The sequence below is a fragment of the Gekko japonicus genome, unplaced genomic scaffold, assembly GCF_001447785.1.
Source record: "Gekko japonicus isolate JY-2015 unplaced genomic scaffold, Gekko_japonicus_V1.1 scaffold2229, whole genome shotgun sequence".
Lineage (NCBI taxonomy): Eukaryota > Metazoa > Chordata > Lepidosauria > Squamata > Gekkonidae > Gekko > Gekko japonicus.
The window spans coordinates 276555-285812 of NW_015165884.1; the positions used below are offsets into that span (position 1 = coordinate 276555).

The following is a 9258-nucleotide window of genomic DNA, read 5'->3' on the forward strand; positions in this document are numbered from 1 at the left end:
AGAGAGAGAGAGAGAGAGAGAGAGAGAGAGAGAGAGAGAGAGAAGGAGAAAGAGAAAGAAAGAGAAAGAAAGAGAAAGAAAGAGAGAGAAAGAGAAAGAAAGAGAGAGAAAGAGAGAGAGAGAGAGAGAGAGAGACAGAGAGAGAAAGAGAGAAAGAGAAAGAGAGAGGAGAAAGAGAGAGGAGAAAGAAAGAGGAGAAAGAAAGAGAGAGGAGAGAGAGGAGAAAGAAAGAAAGAGAGAGAGAGAGAGAAAGAGAGAGAATTTCCTATTAGACATTTTGAAGTGTTTTAATATTGCATGAACAGTCTGGGCACAAGGCAGGGGAAATTTATGCAAACCACAGGCACAGCTTTAATCTACCCCAAGGTTTCTGAAGCTCTGGAACTGGAGCGAGGGGCGTACGCTCAGCGAGGCTTTGGACTCGACCCTTCTCCTCTCCCAGTCATGCAGCAAACAGGGGACACTGGCATCCATCAAGGCGAGCCTGTGCCCGTTGGCATCACCATCATCATCACAGCCCCGCAGCCTGCCAGCACCATGGGGTCCCCTCGGCTTAGTGTGCTCCAGGCCCACAGTGGCCCTCCAAGGGCCGTGGGCCCCGCAAGAACATTCCAGGCAAATTAAAGGGGAAGTCTCTCTCTCTCTCGCCTCCCACTCAGTTTGCATGGCAAGAGAAAGGGCTTCGAAACTGGCAGGCAGGACTCCTCCGCCTCCCCAGGAAACTCTCTCCCCTTTATCCTGCCCCCCCCCATAAATTATGACTCTCGCAAAGGACTTCCTTCTCTTTTCTGGCACCCGGGGACCCTCCAAAGCAGCTGGCGATACTATCGGGCAAGAGATGAGACGAGTCTGACAGCTGGCTTTTGTGAAGAGTTTATCAGGAGCGTGAAGGGGAAAGGAGCAGAAAGGGGCTGCCGGAATCCCAGCTGTCAAAGCCATTCTTTTACCTTATCGAGTCTGAAAGGCGCTTCTGTGGAAGAGCCAAAGGGAGGGGAGGGGGGGGAGAGACACGTGACCATTTCAGAAGGTGTGACATTCTACACAATACTTCCCAAAAATTATTATTTGTGCGTGCTCTTTGAAGGCGCGTTATGGGAGAAAAAACGCAAAGGGCAAGGATAGAAAAGGGAGAATTCTCAGGGCAGGGGCAGCAGAAGGATGGACACAAACAAAGGAGACCGGCCACTATGCGGCTTGCAAGCGGAGAAATGTAAGGAACTGCACAGCGGTCAGAGATGACGCTGCTTTTGTCCGAACAAGCAGGGCTATTTTTGGGCAGGAACGCACAGGAACGGAGTTCCGGCTGGCTCCCAAGCTGGCCACGCCCAGCAGGAACTCATTAGCATAATGGGCCACACCCAACAGCAGAAACTCATTAGGATTGGCTACAATTAGGGCCGTGTGGCCTAACATGCAAAAGGCCCTGGGTTTTGGCAACAAACAAGGTAAAGAGAATAAGAAGCAATAGGTGGGTGTGGCTGGATGACCACACTTCTGGTCACATGGGGGTGTGGCCTAATAGGCAAATGAGCTGTGCTGTCAGGGTGTGGCCTAATATGCTAATGAGTTCCTGCTGTTGTGTATGGCCTATTATGCTAATGAGTTCCTGCTGGGCTTTTTCTACAAAAAAAGCCCTGCGAACAAGCATTGGCAAAAACCTGTCGCCGCCCCCCCCCCACACACACACACCAGCTTACCAAGCACAAAGTATTTCAAGATTTGTTTTAACATCTCCTTCTGGATCTCAGGGTGAGTGATGGAATTCAGCAGCCGGCGTTTCTCTGGCTGGGAGAAAACTATGCTCCCCAGAGCTTCCCGATTGATTTCGCCACTCTCCGCGAGGATTTCAGGACCAAAGGCACCCACGATACGCTGGTAGGCCAGGAGGCCTGGCTGGACCACTGCGGAAATGAGAAACACTTCGAGATTAGCACTAACCCTTAAGCCAGGGGTACTCCTGGGCAGCCTGACGAAAATGGGGACAGCCAGCCAGTTGAGGAGGCCTCGGTTGTTTGTTGTTCAGTCGCACAGTCGAGTCCGACTCTTTGCGACCCCATGGACCAGATCCCGCCAGGCCCTCCTGTCTTCCGCCATCCTCTGAAGTTTGCTCAACTTCATGTTCGTTGCATCGATAACACTGTCCAACCATCTCATCCTTTGCCGTCCCCGTCTTCTTTGACCTTCAATCTTTCCCAGCATCAGGGCCTTCTTCTCCAGGGAGTGCTCCCTTCTCATTGGGTGGCCAAAGTCTTTGAGCTTCAGTTTCAGTATCTGGCCTTCCAGGGAACAGTCAGGGTTGATTCCTTTTAGGATTGACTGATTTGACCTCCTTGCAGTCCAAGGCCTCGGTTACACCATCGCCTTTCTGGCAAAGCTCTTTCAAGCCAGCAGTGAGAAAGAAGGACGGAGATAAGACAGCGGCGTCGCTTGGAAGCAGAAAGCCACGGTAGTTCTGTGACACACACCATCACAGAATGGTGTGGGAGTTAAAGCAGAATCTGGAAGACTCAGGTTCAAATCCCCACTTGTGCTGTGGAAGCCGGCTGGGTGACCTGGGGAGAGTCACACCCTCTCATCCTAACCTACCTCACAGGGTTGTTGTGAGGATAAAACGGAGGAGAGGGAAACAGTGTAAGCTGTTTTGGGTCCCCACTGGGGAGAACGGTGGGATGCAAATAAAGTGATGTAAAATAATAGACAGATGTGTTCCAAGCTAAACTACATCTGATCATTAACCAGAGATTTAAATTAGAGGGATCTGAACCCCACCGTCACACAGAACACTTGAGAATATTGGAAGATCCCTGCTGGGTCAGACCAGTGAGGGTCCATCTAGTCCAGCATCCTGTCTCACACAGTGGCCAGCCAGTTCCTCTGGAGGGCCAACAACAGGGCGGAGAGGCCGAGGCCTTCCACGGTAAGAACATCAGAAGAGCCCTGCTGGGTCAGACCAGTGAGGGTCCATCTGGTCCAGCATCCCGTCTCACACAGGGGCCAGCCAGTTCCTCTGGAGGGCCAACAACAGGGTAGAGAGGCCGAGGCCTTCCCCTGAGAAGAACATCAGAAGAGCCCTGCTGGGTCAGACCAGTGAGGGTCCATCTAGTCCAGCATCCTGTCTCACACAGCGGCCAGCCAGTTCCTCCGGAGGGTCAACAACAGGGCAGAGAGGCTCAGGCCTTCCCCTGGTAAGAAGGGCCAACAACAGGGCATGGAGGCTGAGGCCTTCATAAGAACATCCGAAGATCCCTGCTGGATCAGACCAGTGATGGTTCACCTAGTCCAGCATCCTGCCTCACACAGCGGCCAGCCAGTTCCTCTGGAGGAACAACAACAGGGCATGGAGGCTGAGGCCTTCATAAGAACATAAGAAGAGCCAATGGTCCATCTAGTCCAGCATCCCATCTCACACAGTGGCCAACCACTTCCTCTGGTGGGCCAACAACAGGGCATAGAGGCCAAGGCCTTTCTCTGATAAGAACATCAGAAGAGCCCTGCTGGATCAGACCAGTGAGGGTCCATCTAGTCCTGCATCCTGTCTTACAGAGTGGCCAACCAGTTTCTCTGGAGGGCCAACAAGAGGGCAGAGAGGCCGAGGCCTTCCCCTGACGTTGCCTCCTGGCTCTGGGATTCAGAGGATCATGTGTGTCCCCCATGGCTAGTAGCCATTGATAGACCTCTCCTCCCTGAATCTGTCTAATCCCCCTTTAAAGCTCTTTATTCCTGTGGCCATCACAACATCCTCTGGCAGCGGATTCCACATGTGAATCACTTAACAAGGCACTCCCCTAACTCCAAAGTGGGTAGCCAATTGCACCAGTGGGGGGGTGGGGGGAATCAGGCCAGAACCTGCCTGGCAAGCAGTGACTGCTGAGCAGAGGAGGCCGTGGGCAGCCCTTCGGCCGGCCTTCTCGAGCCACACCATCCAGCCAGTTCTGGTGCTTTGGTCTACTTTCTGGACTTTTCTGCATTAGGGATTATCAGGAGTGGGCTGACAGTTATAGGGTGTGGTATACTTTTATTTTTAAAGAACTGAAATCCTTGTGGGGAGCGGGGGGTGTCCATGGCTCAGCGGCAAAGAGGGTGGCCAACCTCCAGGTGGGGCCTGGGGATCCCCTGCTATTACAGGTGATCTCCAGACGACCAAGATCTATTTCCCCTGGAGAAAACGGCTGCTTTGGAGGGTGGATCCTGGGGCATTAAAGCCCACTGAGATCCCTCCCTTCCTCAAGTCCCGCCCTCCCCAGGCTCCACCCCCAAAATCAAGAACCAAAAGGGTGAGAAGAAAGTCTAATGACGGGCCAATATGAAAAACCCTGTTAAAACTTATAATATACAAAAAATATTTTTTATTTTTATGTTTAAATAAAAAAGTATTTATTAGGAAGACAGTTAAAACCAGGGGTCATTTCCTGCGGGAGTGCACAGGAGCGGAGCTCCGGCAATAAGGAGCCCAGGGGGCGGGCACATGCAACAAGCCCCGCCCCCTGCTTCCAGCAGCCCTCAGTTGGGCCATGAGGAGCAAGAAGCAGCCAGGTAAGTTGCTGAGCCCCCCCCGGCCCACTTTCAGGTACAAGCTCTCCCTCCTCTGTGAGGGCAGAGCTGCGTGTTCCCCCCCCCAATAGCTAGCAATCCAAAACAGTCCAGTGGCACCTTTAAGGCCAAGTTTTATTCAGGTACAAGCTCTCCCTCCTCTGTGAGGGCAGAGCTGCGTGTTCCCCCCCCCAATAGCTAGCAATCCAAAAGAGTCCAGTGGAGCCTGAGCGGTGGGGGTTGCCTTCTGACACACTTCCGGTGATGCCAGGGGGTGTGGCATATGCAAATAAGTTATCCTAATAAGTTATGCTAATGAGCTCCGGCACGTCTTTTTCTACCAAATGACTCCTGGTTAGAAACATACATAAGGGCCCAGGGAAAGCCTCATGAAAAAAGATAGCCTAAACACAAGGGCCGATGCACATGGCCTGATGCGTTTCTGCCCTACTGGGGCCTTCTTCAGAGGTCAATCAATATCGAGATACACATAACTTACATACATATTGCAATAAGATAACCAATCAGTGAATAATGGACCAGGAAGAGGAACTGTGCATTGGGCACCAGACACATGACTTTCACCTTTTGAGGTCTCACAAACATCTTGCTGCTTAACCTTCCTCTTCCTGGTTCATTATTTTTACAAGTCTTTCATTGGGCCCTTATGTATGTTTTAAACTGTCTTTCTAATAAATACTTGTATTTTTGTATAGTACAAGTTTTAACTAGGTTTTTAATATTGGCCCTTCCTTAGAACTTTCTTCTCACCCTTTTGCTTCTTGATTCCAGTTTTTGGGTCAGGTTTGTTTTCCCCGTCCCTGTGTCCATCCCCAAAATCTCCAGGAATTTGCCATATCAGAGCTGTGGCAACCCTCATAGTAGAGCCCGTTTTGTACGCAGAACAGCCCAGGTTTAATCCCCATTTAAAAAAAAAAAGATCGGGTACAAAGTGATATGAAAGACCCCAGCCTGAGATTGCTTGTCAGGACTAACCAATACTGGCCTTCAGATGGTTTCATGGCGTGTTTCACACTTATAAAACCTGTGTGCATTGTTCAGGGATCCTCGTCTGTTTTAAATTATCTCGGGTATGTCCTCTTGGCTCAAGAACGTAAGATGCACCTTTCTGGATCAGACCAAGGCCAGCATTCTTTGCAGGCAGACACTTACAGACTGCTTTTTGTTCATCCTGGTATTAAACAGAACTGGCTAACTAACAGAACACTTACCTTGTCGGGCGATGACATCCGCGTCGATAACAGCACAGCCCAGCTCCTGCAGAATGGCAACCACCGTGCTTTTATGACCAGAGACCAATCAGAGACCACTGAAACCATCCTTTCCCTAGGCAAAAAACAAAACAGAAAAGGAGTGTGACGCATCAAAATGGTGAAACCCAGCTTCAGCCAATTCATGCTTAGCCTTCTGAGTGCAGCTGAGCCAGGGACAAGTCTGACCAGTAAGGGGAAAAGAACTTAAGAAGAGCCCTGCAGGATCAGACCAGTGAGGGTCCATCTAGTCCAGCATCCCGTCTCACACAGGGGCCAGCCAGTTCCTCTGGATGACCAACCAGAGGGCTTGGAAGCTAAGGCCTTCCCCTGATAAGAACCTAAGAAGAGCCCTGCTGGATCAGACCAATAATCCATCTAAATCAAGGGGAGCGGTGGCACAGGAGGGTAAATCCTGCATAACTATAACATCTGAACGGCCAAGCTTTGTCAGTTCTAGCCCTGTGCTGGTGTGAGCAACCAAGCTGTGTCCCTAGCTCATCGTCTACCCAGCGATTCGAAAGCTTCGGCAAGTAGATAAATTGGGGGCCACCCGTAAGGGGGTGGGCACACCACTCCCCTTGGGAGGTGTTAGCTGCCAGGACAGACATTTGTGGCGCGGCAAGATCAAAAGTGGGAAAAACCTGTTTAGGCATTCCCTGCAGTGGAGCGAATCGGCCAGGTGGTGGCAGTGTGGCAGTGCGACATCGAGAGCCCTGACGTCATCAGCCAGCAGACAGAATACATGCCGTCGGGACATGACTGATACAGCCTGCAAATGAATCCTCCGACCAGCTCCAATGTGTGTGTGATTAAATATTGTATGTTGTCTTCCCTATCCCCCACGAATATATTGTCAGTCCATTGTCTCTTTGAGTAACTGTAAATCGCTCTGAGCCCGCATGAGTGGGAAAAGCGATCAATAAATTGAAAGTATTATTTCAGGGCTCTTTTTGTAGAAAAAGCCCAGCAGGAACTCATTAGCATAATAGGCCACACCCTGACAGCACCACTTATTAGCCTATGAGGCCACACCCCATGTTACCAGAAGTGTGGTCATCCAGCCACACCCACCTTTCCCTTCTTATTCTGTTTACCTTGTTTGTTGTCAAAACCCAGGGCCTTTTTTTGTAGCAGGGACTCCTTTGCATGTTAGGCCACACACCCCGAATGTAGCCAATCCTAATGAGTTTCTGCTGTTGGGTGTGGCCTATTATGCTAATGAGTTCCTGCTGGGCGTGGCCAACTCAGGACCCAGCCGGAACTCCGTTCCTGCCCCAAAATAGCCCTGATTACTATTATTATTATTATCTAGTCCAGCATCCTGTCTCACACAGGGTCCAACCAATTTCTCTGGATGGCCAACCACAGAGTATAAAGGCCAAGGCCTTTCCCCAATGTTGCCTCCTGGCTCTGGGATTCAGAGGATTCGTGCCTCTGAATGTGGAGGTCCCCCTCAGACACCATGGCTGGTAGCCACTGATAGACTTGTCCTCCATGAATCTATCTAATCCCTTTTTAAAGCTGTTTATTCCTGCAATCATAACAACATCCTCTCGCATCGAATTCTACATTTTAACAGTTATTTGGGTAAAGTCGCATTTCCTTTTGTCTGTCCTGAACCTACTGCCCATCGGCTTCATTGGATGCCCTTGACTTCTAGTACTTTGGGAGAGGGAGAATTTTTTTTTTGTCAGCTCTCTCCACCCCATGCACAATTTTATAAACTGCTATCGTGTGTATCCCCCCCCCACAGTAATTTTTTAAGCTGAAAAGTCCCAGACTCTTCCGCCTTTCCTGCTAGGGAAGGGGCTCCAATCCCCTCATCAACTCGGTTGCCCCCCTCTGGACTTTTTCCAGCTCTGCGATGTCCTTTTTGAGATGCGGGGACCAGAACTGTACACAGTATTCCAAATGGGGCCGCACCATAGGCCATACAGGGGCATTGCAATATTGGCCATTTTATTTTTATACGAACTATTAACCAGGAGGGGTTAGTGGGTTGCAGTTGTTCAGGCTGGCTGTAGTTGTTCAGCAGCAAACGGCAGGACTCTGCATATGCTCGGAGGCCTGGTCATACCTCACCAGAGCACGATTCTCTGAAGCTGAGGCACGGTTTGGCCCCTATATGTGTACTCCTCTCCCTCCCTCTCAGTTAGGGCAGCCTCTGTACACCTCTCTCCCCCTCCCCTTTTTTTGGCCATCAAGTTGCAGCCAACGTATGGCAACCCCTCATGGGGGTTTGAAGGCAAAAGAGGAGCAGAGGTGGTGTACCATTGCCTGCCTCTGCGCAGCGACCCTGGGCTTCCTTGGTGGTCGGCCCAAGTCCTAACCAGGGCTGACCCTGCCGAGCTTCCAAGATCTGATGGGACGGGCCATCCAGATCCAAGCAGGAGGCAAACAGAGGTGGCTTGCCATGGCCGGCCTCTGCGCAGCAACCCCTGGGCTTCCTCGGCGGCCTCCCATCCAAACACAAACCAGGGCCCATCCTGCTTAGCAGCCCCGATTTGGCGAGATGGGGGGGCCGGTCTGGGCTACCCAGCCGCCTCAGAGCACCCCCCCCCCTCCTCCCCCGGCCGCGCGAAACGTGCTTTCCTCTTACCCTCCGGCGCTGCCTCTCTCGAGCTTCGCTCGCCACCCAGTTCCCTCGCTTCCGATTGGAGAGCAGAGGTCACGCGGGACAAATCTACCCAATGGCCGCTGCCGGGAACCGGAAGCTGCTCGGCGGCCGTGAAGCCAGGGGGAGACAAAGGGCGGCAGGCCACGGAGCCAGCGGGGGACGGGCAATGCCGAGAGTCCGCCGGATCGGCCGGCGCTGCAACGAGGCGCGTCGCTTCGTCCAAAGCGTCAGTCCCAAAATAAAAGCCTGGTCACGCCTTTTGCTTAAGACCTCGCTAAGGAACACCAAGCAAACTGTGCAGGCTCCTGGCCAGTGCTCCCTCTAAGCTGAGTGAGTGTGAGCTAGCTCACAGGTTTTAAGGCTCCGGCTCACACGTTTTTGGTCTTCGCTCAGGAAGGAGGGCTCCGGAGCAAACTAATGTATGCAGTAGCCAAATCGCTGGCTCACAACTTTAATGCCAGTAGCTCACCAAGTAGAATTTTTGCTCACAGGACTCCACAGCTTAGAGGAAACTTTGCAGTCCTGGCCGCTCAAGATGGATCGCCCTATTTGTCTGTCTGTAGCAGGCAGAAAAGGCCAATAGTACTAAATGCAGCGTTCCCTCTAAGCTGAGTTAGTGTGAGCCAGCTCACAGTCCTTTAGCCTCCGGCTCACACATTTTTGTCTTAGCTCAGGAAAGATGGCACCAGAGCAAACTAATTGATGCAGTAGCCATATTACTTGCTTACAACTTTAATGTCAGTAGCTCACAAAGTACGATTTTTGCTCACAGGACTCCACGGGTCAGAGGGAACATTGCCCTGGGCAATGTTCCCTCTGAGCTGTTAGTGTGAGCTA

At 51.5% G+C, this 9258-nt stretch overlaps 1 protein-coding gene across 1 annotated transcript in view; it reads right to left on the reverse strand.

Moving 5' to 3' along the window:
• The window catches only part of DCAKD (dephospho-CoA kinase domain containing), a 14521-nt gene that overhangs the window by 4757 nt on the left and 506 nt on the right, over positions 1-9258 (reverse strand). The window contains exons 2-4 of the mRNA XM_015411300.1: positions 8484-8616; positions 5763-5830; positions 1698-1901 (exon numbers count right to left, since the gene is read on the reverse strand). Of these exons, the coding sequence (XP_015266786.1) occupies positions 1698-1901; positions 5763-5830; positions 8484-8616 (405 nt within the window). The remainder of the gene's footprint in view (positions 1-1697; positions 1902-5762; positions 5831-8483; positions 8617-9258) is intronic.